At 36.6% G+C, this 23208-nt stretch overlaps 1 protein-coding gene across 3 annotated transcripts in view; it reads right to left on the bottom strand.

The window, feature by feature from the left end:
• The window catches only part of LOC149575473 (serine/threonine-protein kinase BSK1-like), an 83635-nt gene that overhangs the window by 18023 nt on the left and 42404 nt on the right, over nt 1-23208 (bottom strand). For 2 of the 3 annotated variants that reach the window (XM_089815219.1, XM_089815221.1), the window contains exon 3: nt 18867-18980. The exons of the other annotated variant lie outside the window; for it this stretch is intronic. In XM_089815219.1, the coding sequence (XP_089671345.1) occupies nt 18867-18980 (114 nt within the window). The remainder of the gene's footprint in view (nt 1-18866; nt 18981-23208) is intronic. 3 annotated transcript variants of the gene reach the window in all.

Here is a 23208-nt window from a genome sequence, read left to right as displayed (position 1 = left end):
AATAAACAGTTATGCACTTCTGCCACTAATGTTATTTGTTGAAAGAGAAAAGATTGTAATATATGATAGTTTTTGTAATATCAATTATTATTATTTCTATTTTGTATAAAGTTTAAACCCCACAAAAGTGTGGTTAAACCATGTTAAAACCTGCATATCCTTTCAGTCTCATCCCTCCTTTTGTAGTAAAACAAGACAGAAAATATAATCTCTCAAAGGAAAAGTAACATTCTCTACAAATTCTGATATGCCAAATTTGCACAGATTCCTTTAATATTGACAATGCAAAATGTAAGTAGAACAATTATAAATGGGCATCTCCATTTGCCTCAACTGCCTCTTCAACACTTTCATTTTAAACAAGATCTTACCTTTTGCCCAAAGACTGAGTAAGAGAGTCCCATGTCTTTAGTAAATAATTCTAAAATATATTGGGAGACTTATGGTAGCTGGGAGCTCAATAGCTATACAACTTTGGATAATAAATGCCCCTGTTATTAGTCCATAGCTATTTACGTAGGAAACATGTATGCTTTTCTTGTTCTGTTCATTTCTGTATTATCTTAAGACATGGCCCTAGATTGGATGTTACAGCCTAGGACTACTTGCATTAACCAAATATTAAATTGATAGTTTCTTCCAAATCCTTTTAGAGTGAGTTATATATGTTTTCATCTTACTTGCAGGATATGCTGTATGAACCCGTGTACCACGTGTCGGCATGCATGTGTTCAGGTTCGCAAGCCCAGGACACTCTGGGTTTGCACAGGGTGTACACCAAGCACGTCCAAGGTGCACCCAGTGCATACCGGGCCATACCCCTTATTCATCATGCGCTCTGCTGACTTTGTATATTCATTTGTTCTTGCTTATGTTAAACCATAGTGTGATGGTTAGATTGGTCGTCTGTAATTTGTACATATCCTCCATCAAACTGTGCTATACCCTATTTTAAATCAACAAAATCATGGATGGTGGTGAATTATTCCACAAACTGAAAACTGTTCCTCTTTGAACACAATTGCAATGTTGACACACATCAAATTAGTCCTCTTGCATATAGTAATTTTGTAAATATAGAGATTAAAAACAATGCAGAAACTGTCCAATTTTTTAATACATGCTTGAAGACAGTTGACAGTGGTTTTGCAGTTGTATCTTGTTCTTTTGCAAATGAGTGCATAAAAGGAAAATGGCACTATTTTGGAATCAAATGATGTTGAGTTTGCAGCAGTTGCAAATGCAATGGATGATGATTTTCTTCTAAATCCTTTCAATGTTTGATGAAGATAGAAGACAATTACTATTTTCGATTCTCCATTTTCTAAATGTAATGATTTTTATTTGAATCATTAACCTAGACATCTATTATATAACATATGACTTAATATTGAAATTCTGAACTGTTAATGTTATAGCTTCTGTCAGATGATGATTCAATATGATTGATTTAATCAAATGAATATATAGTTTACTCTGTTGTATATATTTGTATCATATATGTATTATAAATTTATATTTGTAATATTTAATATATGATATATACATTATACCTATACTAATTATTTCTTATTACATATTAAACTATATATAGTTCCAACACTATTCTCTATGACATAAGACATAGGCTCGGGGACATTATAAGGAATCTGCCTATGTGTGAGATGTTAATTGATTAAATGCTCACCCGGTCATCTCCTCGTTGGACGATTAAGTCGAGCGAATGGTTTCTTTGTTCTGCTTGTGATTGGGTATTTAATGTACGACTGTCGTGCCACGTTGACCTGAGGTGGCAAAGGGATGTGTGCTGAACACGCGTTGACCGAGCATTGTTGATATCGAAGCATCGTGATTGTATCTGCCAAACCTTGTTAGTAATTGGTGTGTCGGTTGAATGTAGGGATGCACATAGGGGTCACATCCCCATAGTACTTGTCCCCCCACTTATTATATAATAGACAACAAAAAGGGTTTCTATTGTTATTGGTGAAATAGTAAACTGTGACATTGGTGGCTTACAAGTATCATTGTGTAGTAGATTGATTTGCAGATTATTATCAGTGGCTTACAATTCAAAGATACCTATTACCATTATTATATAATAAACATCAAAAGGTGTAATGTGCAGTTGCATGTGTTATTTGTGTTAAATATTAATCATATTCAATATACATATTGATTGAAAACATATTTTGCGAACATTTATATATATATATAGACATATAAATCTAATACGACGACTTGAGAATTTAGTTTTCAATTAAAATAAATCTGATCATTCATTTTCAACATGGTATCAAAGCGGGTCTAAGAGACAATCCTGATCAGATTTATTTATCCAGTGCACTCAAAATTCCTTATCTATCAAAATGGTGAATGGTATGAGACTAAAAGACAAACTCAAGGTGACTCAAGTTTTGCAGCTTGGAAATTGTGCATAATGTTGATCTTGAAGAAGAATGATTTAAAACAGTTTATGGAAAAATCAGACCCACCAACCAAAGGGAGTGACGAATTGAATAAATGGGAAAAAACAACACTAGAGCTATGAAATTACTAGTGGACGAGATGAAGGATCATCTACTTCCCGTTATTATAGAACTAGACACAGCACATGAAATGTTCAAAACACTTAGAGAAATGTTTGAGATCAACAATACTACCAATATTCTCACATTGAAAGACAAACTCTCCAACATTAAAATGAATAAAGGAGAATCCATTGCTTCATATTTTGCAAGGATAACAAAACTAAGGAACCAACTCTCTACAAATTGGTCACATATATGATGACAGAATTAACCATGATAACACTGAAAGGACTACCACCATCATGGAAAAATTTTAGACAGGGAATATAAGCTCGATCCAAGCTTCCTAAACTTGCTCAACCAAAAAGGCTGACTGCCTACAAGAGGAATGCATGCTAATGTCTCAAGATGATGCTTCTACTGAAGGTGATATTCAAATTCTCACAAACCAAGTTGATAAAAGGAAGAAACCTAAAATAAAAGGGAAAAGGAAACAGATAGATTACTCTAAAATATAGTGTTTTAGATGTGACAACTATGCTCACTCGGCATTTTAATGTCCTGATAGACTGCAACATCAAGCATCCTTTGCCAATCACCAATTCGAATATAGATTCAAAAAGATGTCCATTCTAGAGAAACTTCAATTTTCATCACACGTGAAATATTGGATTGAGAGGGAGTTCTCTATTTGCTTACCATTGTCATCAAAATTGCAAAATAAATGTGAAATGTTTTTAAAGTAAATTTGCCTTGGTAACAATTTCTAAGATGGAGTCTCAAAATACCAAATTATTGTAATATATTTTCATATAAATCAAAATTTAAAATCACATTTATTTGTGTATATTTCTATACATACTATAAGAGCTATGTGCCTTGATCTTTTTCTCAAAAAATGTTATTGTAGGAAAAGGTAGAAAAATTCAGAAGGAGCCTGACATTTCATTAGAGGCGACCTTGAAAGAGAGGGTGCAGATAGAGGATATGATTCAGTCAACCGTCAATGATCTCGGTCATATTGATTCAAAGGGAGTAAACCATGTTGAGATGGATTCTTCAATGATAAATATATTGTAGTAGTCAAGAGGAGTGTGATTCATGAATATACCCCGTGACCATGTGATTTTAATGGGCCTACCCCTATGTACATCATGAGGAAGTGACGACTTCCAAATGATCATTACTTGTATTGGCAGAAGTTAATGAAAGGTGACGATCTTACAATAACTTAATGTTACGATGTCTATAAAGATCATGATAGATTATACTTTGCATGGTGGATGTTTACAATAAGCATTACGAGAATGGGTATGCCCATACCTTGTAAACATTTTTTGACTACATCATGAATGTTATGCAAATTGATGTTCTAGAAGACCATTACACAGAGCACTTGGTGAATATCATGCGACTTGATGTTCTAGAAAGCCATTACTCACAGTACTTGGTGAATATCTTTCATCTCAACATTTTGGAAGCCCATTACTCAAAGAGTATTTGGTTAATACCATTGATCTTCTGGGAGACTAATGCTCATGATATCAGATGTGATATAAAAAAATTTGAGTAATTTGTGATATCAAAACTTTTGAGTAATTGGTGAATATCGAATGTCGATATCCTAGGAGGCCAATGCTCTTGATATCAAATGTGATATCAAATGGTAGAAAACTTCTGATTAGAGATATCCTCTCAATTGAGGTAATTTATGACATTCTTTTGTGTTTGAATCATCTCAGTATCATCCTCCCTAGCTAAGAGGGAGTGTTAATGATATAGCTTTCATCGGATGATGATTCAATATGATTGATTTAATTAGATGAATATATAGTTTATTATGTTGTGTGTGTATATATATATATTTATTTATTTATTTATTTATATTTATATTTATAATATTTAATAAATGATATATACATTATACCTATAAAAACTAAACTATACATAGTTTCTAGCACTATTCTCTATGACATAAGAAATAGGCTTGGGTACATTATAAGGGGCTTGCCTATGTGTGAGATGTTAATTGATTAAATGCTCACCTAATCATCTCCTCGTTGGACAACTAAGTCGAGCGGATGTTTTCTTTGTTCTGCTTGTGATCAAATATTCAATGTACAAATGTCATGCCATGTGGACCTTAGGTGGCAAAGGGATGTGCGTTGAACCCACGTTGACCGAGCATGGTTGATATTAAAGCATCGTGATTGTATCCACCCAACCTTGTTAGTAATTGGTGTGTCGATTGAATGTAGGGATGCACGTAGAGGTCATGTCCCCATAGTACTTGCCCCCGCACTCCTCTCACACACTTATTACATAATAGAGTTCATGCCGGTTACTTCAAGGATATATATACAAAGCAGATCAATAAAAAAGGTTTCGATTGTTATCGGTGAAATAGTAGACAGCGACATGCATAGCTTAAAAGTATCATTGTGTTGTAGGTCGATTTGCAGATTATTATCGGTGGCTTAAAAATCAAAGATACCTATTATCATTATTATATAATAAACATCAAAAGGTGTAAGGTGCAATTACACAAGTGTTGAAGATTAATCATATTCAATATACATGCCGGTTACTTCAAGGATATATATACAAAGCAGATCAACAAAAAGGGTTTCTATTGTTATCGGTGAAACAATAGACAGCGACATCGGTGGCTTACAAGTATTATTGTTGTTTACCGTAGAGGGTAAACAGTTTATTAATGCATTCAAACAATAGACAAGAACATGTAACACAGAAGTATTCCTTTTATTATTCGCATGTATACAAAAGATACTACAATATTCGATATGATTGATTACATTGATGATTACAATTCTCCTTCTGATCCAAAGTCCATTCCGAACGGTGTACATATACCTTCCCGAAGGGGTGACTCAACTGTCATGCACCTGTTCGGATACAATTCTACCCATCGACTACAATATAGATTTTCTCGACAACAATTGTGTTGTAGGTCGATTTCCAGATTATTATTGGTAGCTTACAAGTCAAAAATACCTATTACCATTATTATATAATAAACATCAAAAGGTGTAAGGTGCAATTATGCAAGTGTTGAATATTAATCATATTCAATATACATATTGACTGAAAAGATATTACATATTGATTGAAAACATATTTTGAGACCATTTATATATATTAACATATAAATCTAATACAAGGACTTAAGGATTTAATTTTAAATTAAAATAAATCTGATCATCAATTTTCAACATGAACTATCAATTGGCATTTAATATTTATCATTGGCATTTGGCAAAGATCAATGATGAAGTACCAAACAATCAAATGATTTAGTTCTACAATTCGAAAGATTTATTTAAATTTTGTGTGTTTGTATATAGAGTCAGAGACACATACACACATGCAAACCCAAACCCAAGAAAATTGCCCACACATAGATACTAGGTTCTGATACCATAACCACACTAGCAACTTAGATTTGAAACAATAATAGGCCTTTACAATGGTTACGAAATTGCTCAACATCATAAATTATCATTAATAAAGAATTATAAGGTTCACCTTTTATCGAAGGTTTATATTGGCTAAATGGGCATTAAACCTTGAACTATAGATTATGAATCAACTTCCAATAAAGCACAATATGTCTAGATTTAGACGCTAAAAAGAAGTCAAAGATTCAAAAATGCTGTTTTAGCCAAGTAATAGATCTAGCACAACTGAATCACATGAAAAGGCAATAAATGGCACAAGGGAAGTAATCCAATCAGGCTGATATACGATTCTGAATTATACAAAATACCCATCCCGATCTCCCACTCTTCATTATACGTCTAAATGGTAGAAATTATCTAGAACAGCTTAAATTGAAGACATTGTACTCATTCCAGTAGTTGTTTACATCAGCCTTGTCTACATATAAACACTTTCCAAGTTGAGCGATAAAATTGACAAGCTCCAAAAAGTAAGCAACCGGTTTACATCAGGCTAGTTTGAATATAAGCAGCTGCTAGATTGAACATAAACAGTAATCAAAGTTGACAAGTTTCAACATCTTAGGTTATCAAACTCTACATTGCAAAAAAAATTACATTGCATAATGCTATTAAGTTGTTTTTCCTAATAAAAAATCATCAATTTGGATGTTGGGTACGCGGATGCTTGTGGAAGCTCATGGCTGCCCTCTAGTGCATGCAAGAAGCACAGCCTCGATACCTGGAGCTCTCTGGATGCATACAGAGCATCTGGGTGCCCAAGATGCACTTCTTGCATGCATCAAAGCATCCAAGTGCCTAGGATGCACATCTTGCACACATCTATAGGGCAGCAGTGTCTGCATCAAAACGAATCTGCTTATGAATCCAGGAATGATGCTGTGAATCAGTAACTAGGACAAAAGTAAAAGAGAATCTCCAGGTCAACTAGAAACATAAAAGAAAGAAAACTAATTATAAATTGTATAAAATAAAAACAAAATTAAGACCACAAATAATATTTAAAATAAACAAAAATGAGTAGAAAACTAATATATGAAATAAACAAGTTATAATATATATAAAACAAAAAAAACCTAAAGGTATAATGCTATATTATAGATAAATAGATAGAAACAACTAAGGATTCCTTATACATTCGATAGTTAACAAACTTAGGCCCCAATTCCTTACTTCTCTCCTAATCATCAACCCTAAAGAGAATGGGATTTACTTGTCATAGTGTGACTGACACCAATCTACAGGCAGGCTCCCCATGGCTCCTAGACTTTGTCTACATCCTACCTTGGGATTAACTAATCATCAACCCTAAAGAGAATGGGATTTACTTGTCATAGTGTGACTGACACCAATCTACAGGCAGGTTCCCCAAGGCTCCTAGACTTTGTCTGCATCCTACCTTGGGATTCACCTACCTTGCAAGGATTTAATCCACCTTTCCCTAAACAACACTAACCTATACTCTTAAGGAGCAATAGCGAGCGATTATGGAATAGGCTAGGAGTGCATTAACTTCAAATAGATTATGAATAGTTATTAATATATTGTGTATTATGTACAAATAAAATAAAATGTGGCATGCATGCATACATACATACATACATACATACATATACATATACATATACATATACATATACATATATATATATATATATATATATACACGCACACACATATTTATACATATACATTTTAAAACCAATATTAATGATACAGTAATAAAATCCTGACATAATATTCCACAAATCATTAGTGATGCATAGGTTACAGTATACCCCTTGCTGTTACTCAATACTTGATAGCAATCAGACATAATTCAATTTGATTTCTGATTACAGCTGATACATATTTGGTTTTGTTTTCTCCTTGATGCCCAATGGAATGACTTAAATGCCCATTAAATCTACTTGGATGCTTACAACTTATGGGAAGAGTTATATATGTTGCCAATGATTAGATAGTATTCCTAAAGATCCTACCTTTGCATAGAAAATCATTTTAATAGTAATCTTGATTAACCACTTTATAAGCACTGTTGTTGGTAATTTCATAACTCCTCAACATATTTATTTTCCATCATTGTTAACTGTCTCTACCTTAACTTCCTTCCTTCCATTGCTGATGCACACTCCATCACTGACTGCATCAATGGCTTAACCAATCGTTGATTATCTCAATCAACTATCAGTAATTTTTTTGTAGCATGCTGCTATAATAGAAGGTTATAATAGTCATTTCAAAAATCTTTGGTAATGCTACTTGCGAGAGTCAGATGTTTCACGTCATCATCTGCTGATAACTAGTTGTCATTGGTGTAAGGTTTATATAATTCCCTCTTTTAATTGTTGAATGATAGTGATTGGGCCTATACAAATATGATGATTGTTGCTGCACTAGGTTAAATCAAGGGTCATAACAATTTGCCCTTCCCAAATTTGCTTCTCCACAAGCAATTTCAAGTTTGGATGACTGAAGATTTCTTCTCCTTCCCATGTAGTGTCTTCCTTAGGTAAGCCCTTCTATTTAAATAGGAATTTGAGAATGGTATTATTCCTCAATCTCTTTCCCCTCATACTAAGTAGTAAGAACTTTTCTAGTTCCCAAATCAGCTTACCCTTGTCATCAAGTGGACATAACTCTATACATGGAGAAATTTGTTGTCCAAGGACTTTCATAAGTTGAGATGAATGGAAAACATTGGAAATTCTATTGTTCTCAGGCAATTCTAACTCATAGGCTACCTCGCCTATTTTTCTTAGGATCTTGTATGGTCTATAAACTTGGGGCTTTAACTTTTCTACTTCATTGGCCTTGATTCAAGTATGCTTATACAATTGTGGCCTTAAAAAAATAAAATCTCCAGCATCAAATGTTCTTTCAATGCAATTTCAATCTACATTGGGCATGGTGAAGATTGTCCTTGAGTGTTCATTATATCAAAACCGATTATGGCCAACTTGATGGAATCAATCGATGCGATCCAAATCCCCTGCACTTCTAGCTCTGCAAAACCAAAGCGGGTGTTACGTACTCCTGAATAAAACACTTAAGCCCAGGATGCTTATAGCAAATTGGTTAGAATGCTTAAAACACCAGCAATCTGAACTCCCACACCGGTGGTCGGCACTTCCACACCGGCGGTCGGCACTCCCGCACCGGAGGTGTCAACAGCTGCAAACCTTGGTGAAGAAAAAAGATCCTCTGAAATTGTTTTCCGCGAAGTCTATCCTGGACGAAGAGATCACTCCAAGCTCGTGCTCCGTCGGCACTACGAGCTGTGCTAGTTGATGCTCTTCCGTCAGAGTTTTCCTCCCTTGGCAAACACAAGTTCAAGAACTCCTCCCGTGCTTCTTCCACCAATTCCACCCGTTGCCGAGTCTCCTCCAACAATTCCTCCGCACTTTGGTTTCCATTGGCAATCTTTTGAAATCTTCATCGGCGTTCGACTTGCTGTGCCAGAATTAAATTCTCCTGCGCAGTACGGATTCCATCTTTTCCCTTCGCCTTATTCCGATCTTTGTTAAGCTGATTTGGCATTAATCTTCATTCCTCCCACCTTCCAGATTCATAAAGCAACAACGTCAAATGTTTACCGTACAAGTAAAGAAAACCACGCATACAGATAATGGAACAGAATAGCAGAATAATATTCGCAATAGTAGATGAATGATGCTTTACAATGATTGTTAGCCGACTGGATGGTTTCGGCGGTATTTTGTATTCTGTAGCCGATGGTCCGGCGGTGTTTCTGTATTCTGTAGCCGACGGTCCGGCGGTGTTTCTGTATTCTGTAGCCGACGGTGTTTCTGTACTCTGTAGTCGACGGTCCGGCGGTGTTTCTGTATTCTGTAGCCGACGGTCCAGCGGTGTTTCTGTATTTTGTAGCCGACGGTCCGGTGGTGTTTCGGTATTCTGTAGCCGACGGTCCAGCGGTGTTTCGGTATTTTGTAGCCGACGGTCCGAAGGTGTTTCGGTATTCTGTAGCCGACGGTCCGGCGGTAAATAGTTTGTAACGGATAGAATAATTGTGGCCGACGGACTCCTTCGAGAAGGTTCGGCAGTAGTATTTATATTCCGTCTGGGATCATTGTAAAGCATCAATAATCTACTATTGCGAATATTATTCTGCTATTCATATTCATTGTCTGTATGCGTTCATTTCCTTTACCTATACGGTAAACATTTGGCGCCGTTGCCTTATGAATCTGGAAGGTGGGGGGAATGAAGATTAATGCCAAATCAGCTTAACAAAGATCGGAATAAGGCGAAGGGAAAAGATGGAATCCGTACTGCGCAAGAGAATTTAATTCTGGCACAGCAAGCCGAACGCCGACGGAGATTCCAGAAGATTACCGATGGAAACCGAAGTGCGGAGGAATTGTTGGAGGAGACTCGACAACGGGTGGAATTGGTGGAAGAAGCACGGGAGGAGTTCTTGAATTTGTGTTCGCCGAGGGAAGAAAATTCAGACGGGAGAGCATCAACTCGCATGGCTCGTAGTGCCGACGGAGCACGAGCGTGGAGTGACCTCTTCATCCAGGATAGACTTCCGCGGGAAACAATTTCGAAGGATCGTCCGTCTTCACCAAGGGTTCCAGCTGTCGACACTTTCGGTGTGAGAGTGCAAACCGCCGGTATGGGAGACCAGTCCGCCGGTGTGGGAGTACAGACTGTCGGTGTGGGAGTGCCGACCGCCAGTGTGGGAGTGCCGACCGCCAGTGTGGGAGTGCCGACCGCCGGTGTGAGAGTGCAAACCTCCAGAGTTATGGCAGGACCCAAAGAAAAGCTGCCGAAATTTGAAGGCGATGGTACAACCGACCCCCTCCGACATTGTAAGACATGTGAGACGATCTGGCGGGCAAATGGAATCACAGATGCCGACAAATGGCCCAAGCAATTTTCGGCAACCCTACGAGGTGTTGCGATTGATTGGTTTTCGGATAGGAATCCACAGAAGCTGGATACCTGGGATAACATTAAAAAGGAGTTCCTGGCGGAATTTAAACTCTTGCGGGATGATAATGAAATTGTAGCGGAGATTTTCAATACCAAACAGGGGAAGCACAAAACTGTCTGTGTCTACGCCAGGAGATTAAAAAGCCTTAATAAACAAAATGGAAAGCAAGCCGGTGGACAGATTGCAGAAAAGATGGTTCGTCGACGGCCTACGCTCGAAGTTGCGGAGGAAAATGAAAATTGTGCCACCGTCATCATATGTGGACGCGTATAACAGAGCACTAGACCTTGAAAGTGAGCAAAAGACAAAGAAGAAGAAAACTAGCTCCTCTAATTCGGATGACAACGAGCCTGACGGAGATGATAGTAGCGACGACGAAGGTAGTAGCAAAAAGGTTCGTGCCTTACAGAAGGATATGGTTCGAATGATGAAGGAGTTTAAAAACATGCAGAAGGAGCCAAAAGGTAGTGAACTGTGGTGCACGGAATGTAAGACCGACGGTTATACTAAGGGATCGTGTCCGAAGAACCAATTTTGTGACATCTATCAGATCATGGGCCATTCGACAAAGGATTGTCCCTTTAACATGAAGACAAGAGGATCTCCGCAGGTGCTTCTTACGCAGCAGGCTTCCCTGTCGGGCAGTATCGGAAATGCAAACATTGATGGTGCCACATCCGGAGGGTATAGGAATAATAGTAGAGGGCAAAATAACAACAATGCAAACAATAACAATAATAATGGAAGCCGAAGTCGAACCCAGTATGATGCAAATGGACGACCGATCGTTCAATGCCGAGCGTGTAATTTGTGGGGTCATTTTGCGCAGGATTGTACAGCGGCAAACACACCCAAATTATTATGCAGATGGTGCGGACCCGACGATCACGAAGATTCCAAGTGTCCAAAGTCTGGAGTAAACTTAATCACTGTCGACACGGAGGTAGAGGAGGTCCTGGCAATTACACAAAGGCAAGCGGAGGAAAAGAGAAAATTGGGGGAAGCGCAAGCGGAAATTGCAAAGGCATCGTCGGCAGGGACATCTCAGTTGAAGGACATCACCGATACCTTGGAAAAGAACTTCGCAGAACAAAACATTGTACGACAGATCTTACAAACGGAGATACCGATCAAGATAAGTGACCTCCTTCTCACAATGCCCCAGTTACGGACAGCCATTCTAAATCATACACCGTTTCCGAAAGCACCGGAGGACACAGGAAGGGATAGTAGAGAAGTGATGACAACAGACCCAATGCTGCTGGCACTCACATCCGGACGGCATCCGGCGGTCGTCGAGATGGGGATTTTGGGAAATGTTTTGATAGAGACAATTGTTGACGGAGGGTCCGACGTGAATGTGTTGCCAGAGGATATTTGGAATAAGTTGGGAAAATCGACGCTGTGGCCACCTGCATTTCAGTTGCTCACGGCAGACCAACATGGAATCAAACCGTTGGGAATTTTGAAAGCGCAACCGGTAACAATTGGTACGCAACCATTTTTATTGGATTTTGTGGTCATTCCATTAAAAAGAAAAGGCTATGATGCTATTCTGGGATGGGTTGGTGAAAGCAAACATGATGGAACTTCCACTTATCAAACCAATTGACTCATCTAAACCACCTTCACGATTCTTTGATCCCAAATCTTTCTGTCAATTCCATCGCCAAACCAGTCATGATACTAAAAGATATCTTTCTTTGAAGAATGTGGTGCAAGAGCTTATTGATTCTAATCCTATATTTGTTGATGTTGATATTAATCATGGAAATAATTCAGTTGCACCTCCTAATCAGACTTTGCAAATCTACACTAATCCTTTGCCATCTCATTCAACCAACGCTACTAAGGAACCTCCTTCTCCTACAAACATTGCTTATGATGGGAAAGTTGAAGTCAATCATACTTTTAATCAAGTTAAAAATGTTCAACCTAAACCTCAACTTCAACCTTCCGTTACCTTTAATTTTGTTGAAACAATCAAGGCACCCAATGGTCCTCTTTTCATTGTCACTAGGGTTGTTAGTATTCCTTCCCATGGTAGCCGATTTTATAATTTTTGTTATCTTGCTTCAAGGCAGTCTGTTCCTTATATCTCCTTTTATCTTCGATGGTTTTCAACATATTTAAATAGCACGTCACTTGCATATCCGACTTGCCCATGGGTGATGTCGTGGCAGCCAGCTCATGTTGCTTTATTCAGTATCAACTCTCTCTCGTCATATGTATTTGCCAAGTCAGATTTATTTACTCATGCTACCATGGATGGCATACTTCATATTATTAAGAGACCACAATAGTGCATGGACTCTGAAGATTTTATCTTGCAGGAGTTATGAATTGGTTCCGTCACTTTCCTTTCTCTCCAACATATTTGATTAAAAGGGTTATTTTGCTTATGTGGTCTCTTCCTATTTGAGTTCTTCTGTGTGTGGCGGCTTCATGTCTGAAGTATTCATGATCATCAGTAATTTATACATTTACAGCTCTGTTTCTTACTGAAAATTTGATTAGGTATTCTGCATAAGCTTTGCAGTGATCTTCATATCGGTTTTATTTCAGTGAAGTCATATATTCTATCTTTGAATTTTAAGAAACTAAGGCACTGTATTTGATTCTATTGCAAACTTCAATAAAAGGAACATTTTCGGTGGGCTGGGTTGTTTGTTTTTCTCAGGATATTTTGATTGTGTTGTGCACTTGTCTTGCATTTATATTTCTATATCTTCTTGTAGGTCAAAAATTAACAATGCACACACTATTCCATGTGCAAACATTATGTCTCAATCCAGAAGACATTGTGGTAAATGCATTATAAGTCTAGATATGCAAAGCATACAAGTTTTCAAACATTTTGTAAGGTGAATGATAGACTCTAGATCCTTGCAGTACATCCTGAGAAGAACCTAAATGTTGCTGGACATGATAGTAGGATGATTGTCTTCAAATAGGAGAGGGACCTGCCCATGTTATCCTTGAGACATCTCTCAACGGGGAAGAATCTATACAGATTGTGTTCAGTTTCTTCATAGAGGAAGAATTAACATTCAAAGGGAGTCTGACAATCCATTAGAGGCATCCTTGGATGAAGTGTCAAGAGGTCAGAACTTGAGCTTCATAGGGAGCAGCTAGAGGATCTGCTTCATTTGATTTCTGAAGATCTTGGTCATATTGAACCAAAGGGAATAGGCCATGTTGTGATGGCTTCTTTAGTGATCAGGAAATTGTGGTAGAGGACTATGATTCATTGGATGGTCCTATGTGTAAGTCAAAAAGCCTTTATGCGGACACATAGATATTCTTGAATAGATGGATACTTGGTATTTCATGACAGGTCAAAGCATGTGAAGATCATATTGAAGATATGGTGTATAGGAAAGGTATTCAATTGAGATACATTAGCACTGATGTTCAGACAGAAAATGTTCTCACCAACCCTCTTGCTCAAGTGAAGTTCACATACTTCCAAGAGAAACTTGGAATTGTGGAGAATGAAGCTCTGGTTGAGAGGGAGTCTCAACATCAGTGCTACATTGAGGTATATCTTCCACCCTCTGCAAGTAGGCATGGTGGTAATACATTCTTGTCTGGGAGAAGTATGAGGTACAAGCCCTTATTGTCCACCCTCTACAAGTAGGTATGGTGGAATCACCCTCTACAAGTAGGCATGGTGGTGATGCATTATTCTCTGAGAAGTTTGAGGTGCAAGACCTCATTGTCCAAGCTCTACAAGTAGGTGAAGCCACCCTCTGCAAGTAGGCAAGGTGGTAATGCACTCTTCTCTAGGAGAAGTTTGAGGTCTAGGACCTTTTCCATCCTCTACAAGTAGGCATGATAAATCCACCCATTGCGAGTAGGTATGGTGGATGTCATGGAAGAAATTTCATGTTTGTGCATGTTCACCCTCTAAGAGTAGCCATGCTGCACATCATGACGACATCACATTGAGTAATTCCATTATGAGCACTTGTGGTCATTTGCTTTTGAATTCATGAGAACAGACATCATGGAGCCACCCTCTGAGACTAGCCAAGTTAGACATTGTAACTCTAAAGTTATCGAGAAGAATTCCTCCTAGTTATGTTAAGTTTGTAGTTGCAGTTGGATTGATTCGATCATGCGATATATTCTTGATGGAAAATCATCATTAAATAACTATTCTTATATATATTATACATATGGTTATTTATATTATTAATTTATTAACTAATCATTATTAACCATAGAGACATGTCTCTTCATGAGACATGTCTTCTCTCATATTTATGAGTCTTCAAATCTGCATTTGGAATATATCAATTACAATGGCAATGTTAGTACATTTGCAAAAAATGATCCATGTTACTCAACAACTAAGAGGGAGTATTAACGTTATTGTAGTTATGGTTGGATTCCTTCAAACCGACATAGTTCACATAAAGGTTGTAATAAAAATATTTATTGTGATACAATAGTTATATTGATTATTGTAATTAATAATACAATAATTATAACAATATTTAATTATTAGATTATTTTATTATATGATATTATAATATACAATTATTATCAAGGTGGCACAAGTACACACACCTAGACCCATGGTACATGTACCGGGTACTTGGCTGGGTACACACATTGCAGCCAGAAACACCATGTCAGCTCACAAATTTGTCCCTTTGCAAAATGTTAAAAAACTGCCACGTAGATTAAGATGTCTGATTTTTGTTTCAATTTTTCATTTGCATATCAGCTTGCTGTTTATCTAGCTTAATTCAATATGCAATCTGTTTGAAACTTCAATATAATATTGATTAATAGTAAAATACTAAACTTTTCTGATTTTCACTGTTCAAGTTAGAACTAGAAGTTTATCATTAAAAAGTATGTCATTATATGATTTATGATATTCTTGTCCATATTTTGCTATGCATCTAAAGTTTAAATATTCAGCATATATATTATGACTCAGGACTCATATTTTCAGAACTCTTGTTTTGAAAGCTCGGCATGATGACTCATGACCCATATTTTCAGATATTCTATAAAATATCAAAATTATATTAAAAAAAACTAGACATACCCACGTGCCCCCATTCCTTATTTTGAAAAACAGTTATACCCACACTCATACTCATATCCAAAGTACCCAAGTAACCCAGTACCCATGCAACCTTGATTATCATATTATTATATAATAATAATAAAATAATTATCATATTATATTGTGGCGGGGCGGGGCAACTTTATCATAATATTTAATTAATTGGGGGACCAAACTTTGGAAGGCTGGTGTCCCTTTGTGAATCCCATTTGATTTGTTCAAAAGAAGATTAATATTCCTGTCTTGATTATAGAGGGAATGAAAAATACAATCTGCCTTATTAAGCAGATGCAGTGGTTGGGGGTGACAATCGGATTGTCTATAATTGGGAGCACAAATCATTGCCCGTGGTAAACAAGCAGGAAAAGTCAACATCTCCAAGTCTAGTCTATAAAAGCTTCAAAGGTCCAATACAATAATAATGATCCATATTTATTGTGACAGAGATGAATCTCTTGCAAGCCCTTCAACAGATCAATAATTTGAAGAACCACGATTTTTACTTGCCAAAGTCTTTATTACCTATCATACCACATCCTTTACTACCTGCATGGCCTAGAGAGATTGGGCATGCTCAATGAGAAATATTCCTAATCATAATGGGAACACAAAAATAATATAGTTATATCTAAAATGAGTAAAAAAAGATGCATAAACAACCCAAAAGAAATGTAGGAACAAGATCAACATGTATCTCCCATTATACCAAAGATAAGATGAGATAAGATAAAATTATTAATGTCCAACAAAAACAAAAGGTCTATGGGACTGAGAGTTTACAACTAGATAGCTGACAACAGCAAGAGCACCAAACAGTGTCCAAGAAAAGCAAATAACAAGAACCAAGAAGAGAAGGGCCAAGGTAAGACTAGGCGTCTTTTCTTGGTAAAAAGAAATCAGTCACAGAAGGATAAGACTGTGAGCAAGGAGGAGGCCAATACTGCCTCTGTGTACTTGTGGAAGGGTGTCGCCGATGCAAGAAACCATTGCAGGGTTTGATAGATCTTGAATGGTTAGTAGAATTGGTAGAACTAGATAGTCTTTTCATACCGAGCAAAGGAGATAAAGGTGTGAAAAAGGCAGTTAAAAGCTGAGCAAAGGTATACCGGTAAGGAAGTAGTGACTATAAAGTATTGTCACAAAGCAAAGTAGCCTCCTAAAGATAAAGCACTAGACACCGCTAGTCAGAATAGTTGAAAAAGGTTGAAAGAGAAGAACAGTCCTGGAACAAACAATAGAATCTCCCTCTTATCTCATAAAAGATAGGGCAATGGAAAATAAAGTGAGTCTCCATCTCGACCTTAGCAAGATTACACGACTTATAGATATGCTCACCTCTATGATGATCAATCTAAGCACAAAGACAGTGAGAACCAAATCTGAAAGACCCCAAAAAGATACGCAGGGCATAACACCACTGACAAGCTAAGTAACTAGGACGAACAATAATCCCATTACTGATCTCCGAAAAGTGCTCCGCATAAAAGGCCATCCTTGGCCATAAGCAACCCTAAGGATTAGTCCATGTGGTGGTAATATACTATCTGTAGATATCAAGTCTAACATGCTCATTTAACTCCTGTCGAGATGGGAGGAGATGAGCAACGGCATTCAATGAGAACTGATAAGAAGGGAGACAATCAATATCAATCTCTATCGAGCTTAGTAGAGAAGATGCCTGAGCATACCAGCAATGAGCATGAGAGCTAGTATCTGAACTCGCAATAGCAACAGAAGAAGAATATGCTAGGTAGGACTATCTATCATGATCACCAGCCAAGTTCGCAAAACAATGTAGGTGATGAAGAAACCAGATCAAATTGAATATGGTTGCAAGACTGAAGCGATGAGCACCAAACTCAGCAAAGATGATACTATGAGGAGTGAACTTGTGACATCTACTGATGCTGCGTAACAACAATGTCTGAACCCACCCAATCGAGGCCCAGTTAGATCCAAAGAGAGAAGGCCCCCAAACCACTGAGCCATAAAAAACAGTTGGCCAAACAAGAGAGTCCAAGAGGGATAACTTAGACGAGGTATCCCAAAAATGGTGTTTGAAAAGAGAAGGAAATAAAAAATGTGCAGCACTACAGAAATCTTACAAAAAAGCTGCCAACAATGGGGGAATATCTATGGTGACAAGTACTGTGGTGGAGAAATCATAAAATAATCAAAATTAATTCAGGTTCATCCAAAGCAGTAATCTGAATTTTGGATAGCCACATTTCCTGATTTGTGGATGCATTTTTCACAGTGATGAAATCAAAAACCATTGGTACCTATATAACCATAAAATTATTAAGGGATTGCAATTTTTGTCCATGAAACATGCATTTCAGTCATATTGCTCACTTTTGCAGTGTTTTTAAATTTTCCACAAGTTATTTTGCCAAAACAAATCAAATTTCAATTTCCCCAACTCAAAACATTATCAAATTAAATGTTGGTTTAAAAGAAAAAATTAATGTCTTGGTTTTCCAAGTTATTCCTGAGAAAGATTTTTGCTACTATGAGGACAACTATATAAGCATCAATGAGGTGCACAATTGTAGTTTTCTTTGCATGCTTCAATATGTTCAGATTTTCATTTTACAGAAGATACATACTGGCTCCATTTACTTATTAGCATTTAAATATAAATTCTATAACCTCTGGTTTATGAACTCAGTTACAGAATCCTAATCATTAGACATTTTAGTTCAATAAAGCTTAAGATGTTATTAAAATGAAAGCACATTGCTCGGTATATTAATGCAGCTGGTTTTTTCTGTTACTCTATCACTTTAAACAAATGAGGATATACATACTCGATTATACCACAGTATAGCAACTCCAAAATCTTTATCTTGGAAAGCCAGATCACCATGCTTTCTTGTATTTAGTATGTTCTGCATATCAACTGTCCATCCCCTGAAAGATAGCTGTACACAGAGGACTGGAAACACTTCAGAAGGATGTAATAAAGAAAATCATCCACATTGGAGAAGTTTGTAGGACTCGCTAAGCTTAAAAAATAAATAAAAATATATTTATAAAACCACCAAAGTGTACAATTGCAATCTTGAAAACAAAGAGAAGAAACTTGCATCATAAAATTGACTAATGCCTTAAAATTACATATTTCTAGGCAAATACACATGCAGTATAGTAAAACAATAAATTCCGGTCAAACTACAGACCAAGCAACACATGCCAGTCAGATATCGATACCACCATTGATACTACCATAAGGCATGTAATATCACACACAATGTTGCTAGACATAGACACTAGAGATAATAAATATAGTAAGTATGCAAATCACAAAATGCTTATTACAATGATGTTAACGGCATTATCATCCAAAAGTAGTAGAATTTGACATCAGAAGATCTCTCCACCAATAACTTACAAAGTGATATTAAAGAAGGATATCTTGTTAAGGTCATCAAGTCACCTCATGACCCCAAAATGGAATGATCATGTATTAAGAAAACTTTGAAGAAGATAGAATTCAAGATAAAATCACAGTTCAAGAGTGTTTTAAAACAATAACGTAAAATCACAAGCCCAATTTTTTTCCACTTTTTCAAAAAATTGCTCTTCCCTTGTCCACTGACCGTAAAATCTTGTTTATATAATTTTCTAATTTGTTCAATGGTTTCCTTTCACTGTATTTTTTGTTTGCAATTTTTAGTTTTTGTTATTGCATTTTAAATAAAATATGCTCTTAACAGTAATGTACTTTCCAACTTTCAAACTGAAATTATTGCAGGGAATAAAATACAATCGTATACATTCATTAACTGTACAATATGATAAACCACTGATGTAAAGAAACAATATGCAGATATAAACCCTTGAATATTTAATATTTGAGATGCAATAGTGAATGCTATAGTTCTGAGATAAAGATCAGTCCAAAGATATTTACATGTTATTTTTCTGAGCTATGAAATGGTGCAGTCTATCCATGCAATAGCAAGGTAGAGCAAAGTCCTAGCTTCCTTGCTTATTTTACACAGTGGCATTTAAGTCATGCACCCGGTCAAACAATGATTTGCAGGTTCCAGCACGCGCCTATTAGTGTATTCGTCCATGTAAATGCTAAAGTCAACCTAAAAGAATGGTTCATATTGCTCCCATTGAAGCTCCGATCACAGGCAACTTTGAACATCCCCACCAAGAATGATTGGCTAATATTGCTGCCTTTGAAGCTCAGGTCACAGGCTAATCCCAACGTACCAACTGGGAATGAATCCAGACCTGCATATGAGCATTCACTGCACCCAATGTGCCCACGATTTAATGAATGAAGGTGTCCCTTATGCATGTTGGACTGTTGTCATTGATGTCAAAGAGCATTTCATTGCATATTTGAAGGAGCTTAGCTTGTGCTAAATTTACAGCACTACCATTGAGATGCCATCAAGCATGAAGGAGATAAATTGCATTTTTAGTTTTGGGTTCAATATTGCAAAATATTATTTTTCTTGTTGTGACCAACCCCTCTCTTGGAGCCAAACCAATTATGGAAAGTAAAAATGCATTGAAATCTAAGTCACCAGTATGGGTACAAGCATGGACGGAAATGAGAACCAGATACATGGGTACAGGCAATTTTATTTATTATATATATTAAACAAATGTACAGAATAGTAGAACTAAATACATTGAATAGCATGATACTTCATCATTGATCATTGCCAAATGCCAAAATGGTAGAAATTAAGATAATATTTTATGGCACCCGATAATTGATAGCTAAGTATTTAATATTTATCTTTATCAATTGGTATTTAACAGTGATAATTTTAGTTGTCTAAGTTCTTGATTTTGGTATCCACTCCCAGAGCCCATCCACTACCAGACCCCCACATTGTGAACAAATTTCTTATATAACAAGAGATTCCACCAACTAGTGGGGATTTGGGAGTGAAGGTGGCCTTGCAGGGCAGCAATGATATGCATGAAAATTAGGGGCTTATGATCCTCAAATCAAATCAATGCTATGTTGAATGGATGTAAATTGGAGGCAACATTTTAGGTTAGTCAAAAAACATATGAATGTGCATCAATGCTAACCCAAATAGTTGAAGAAGGCAAATTCCCTGTGCTGTCTTCTAGTGGTCACTAGAAAGCACAAAGCGATGATTAGAAGTTGACTTCCACTGCTTTTAGTGCTTCATTTCTTGATGAAAACGTGGAGAAGCAAGTCTGTGTACTTTCTCTAAATTGTGTACTAGCTCAAGCTAATTTTATTCCCATCAGCACATACTTCAGATGTTAAAAGGAATGTCTCAAAAAACTGATAATTCAAATGGTATAAATTTTCAGATGTTACAAGTAATGTCCCACAAAATGGATAATTCAAATGGTATAAATTTTCAGATGTTACAAGTAATGTCCCACAAAATGGATAATTCAAATGGTATATATTCTCAGATATTACAAATCGCAGAATCACAGATGAATAGAATATGTAATGTAAGAACTAAAAGAGATGAACCAAACAATGTGCATATGCCATATCTTGCAATTTGCAATAACAGGAAAAATAGAGTTGTTCACACAGTGATATAACAGAAGTATCAATTGTTTACAACAACCGTATCGCAAGAGCAGGATGAGAAAATAGAGTGAAGAGAACAAAATAAGGGGGCATTTTATGTAAAACAAAGTCAAAAATAAAATAAAAAAATTGTTACTTTTTGGCTTCGCATACTCTCGGGTATGCTTGGCATAATAGTCTCCTGGATACCTACCCAGGCATAACCCCAAGCAAACCCATACCTGCGTGTACCTGGCACAGTTTAAACTCTTGGGACACCTTAAGGGCAATGCCCAGTAACTAAGATTTCAATATTATTTCAAGAGGGAAGAACCCTGAAGAGTTGCTAAGTTTGGGTGCTGCAAATAAATTAAATTAAATTCTTCTGCTTATGACCAACCCCCCTGGGTTTAGGCATCCACTTTAAGCAAGCAAATAAGATTTAAATAAAATATTTAAATCTGAAGTTGGCCGACCAGCATTGTGGATTGCATCCCCTGTAGGGGCACATTTGCCTGTATGAAAAAACAATCATTAGGGATTTCTTTGATCAAGCATTCATTGAATATTATTCTCATCTAGAACAGATTTAGAGTAGACATTATCATCAAAAATTATTGAAGATATGAGTAGACTTTAAGGTGAATTATTGCATAAAATATTGAAGATCATGAGCAGCTTTTAAGATGATTTATTGCAAACCTATTAGCAAATATATTGAAGAATATAAGCAGCTTTTAAGAGTGTAATGTCCCCTTTTTGGGACATCAGAAAATTTAAAGACATACTCGTATAATATTAAAATTGGCTATGAGAGCATGAATTAAAACTATAATAGGTCAATTTAATATTATAAAGTGGGCTAAACGTGACAAGGAGGGATAAGACGAAAGGATAGGAAGGGAGTCGAAGAGTCACAGCTTTGAGGATTAAAAAGAGAGAGACTCATTCATTCGGATATATGTTTGGTTTATGATTCAGACTTCAATTTCTCTCTTGCACGAGTTATTTGGAAAGCTTCAGGTTTCATCCAGCATGAGGACATAAACCCTCGTGCTGGTAGGCAGTGGACGCAAACCCATTGTCCATGGAAACATCACATTAGGTGCCTCACATGTGCTTACAGGTTCTTTCATAGTATTCCAATCTGACTGTAAAACTGTGTTTAAGATTAGATCTTTGAATGCAAGTTGTTATATTGCTGTTGTATAATGTAATAACATAAGTTTATGTTCTAAGAATTATCGAGGTAAAAATCGGGTAAATATCTATTGGAGATATTTCAGTGGTATCAAAGCCATTTATCCTGCCAACCTGTGAAGTCAAGAAATTGAAGTGTTTACAGTCTTGAAATATTTTATCTGGTCTCATAGGATATTAATTTTCTAGTCATCTAGACGTAGGAAGGCAAATCTGTGGTTTGTTCATGATTGGTTGGGAATGACAGAACTTTCATAGTTTGGCTTTTTATTTTGAAGTTGGGGAGAAAATTTTCAAGCACTCAATAAAATTTGAAAACATTATTGGGTAAATGTAAAATGGTATGGCAATGAAACTCACCCGGTAAACTAATATAGAGGAAATGACCTAGTTGCCACCCATTTTTGTATTACCGCCAC

This window comes from Cupressus sempervirens, chromosome 2 (genome assembly GCF_028749045.1).
Source record: "Cupressus sempervirens isolate cs-2001-9-10 chromosome 2, ASM2874904v1, whole genome shotgun sequence".
Lineage (NCBI taxonomy): Eukaryota > Viridiplantae > Streptophyta > Pinopsida > Cupressales > Cupressaceae > Cupressus > Cupressus sempervirens.
Note: the sequence above shows the minus strand (reverse complement) of the source record. Positions and strands in the feature narration are given on the sequence as shown.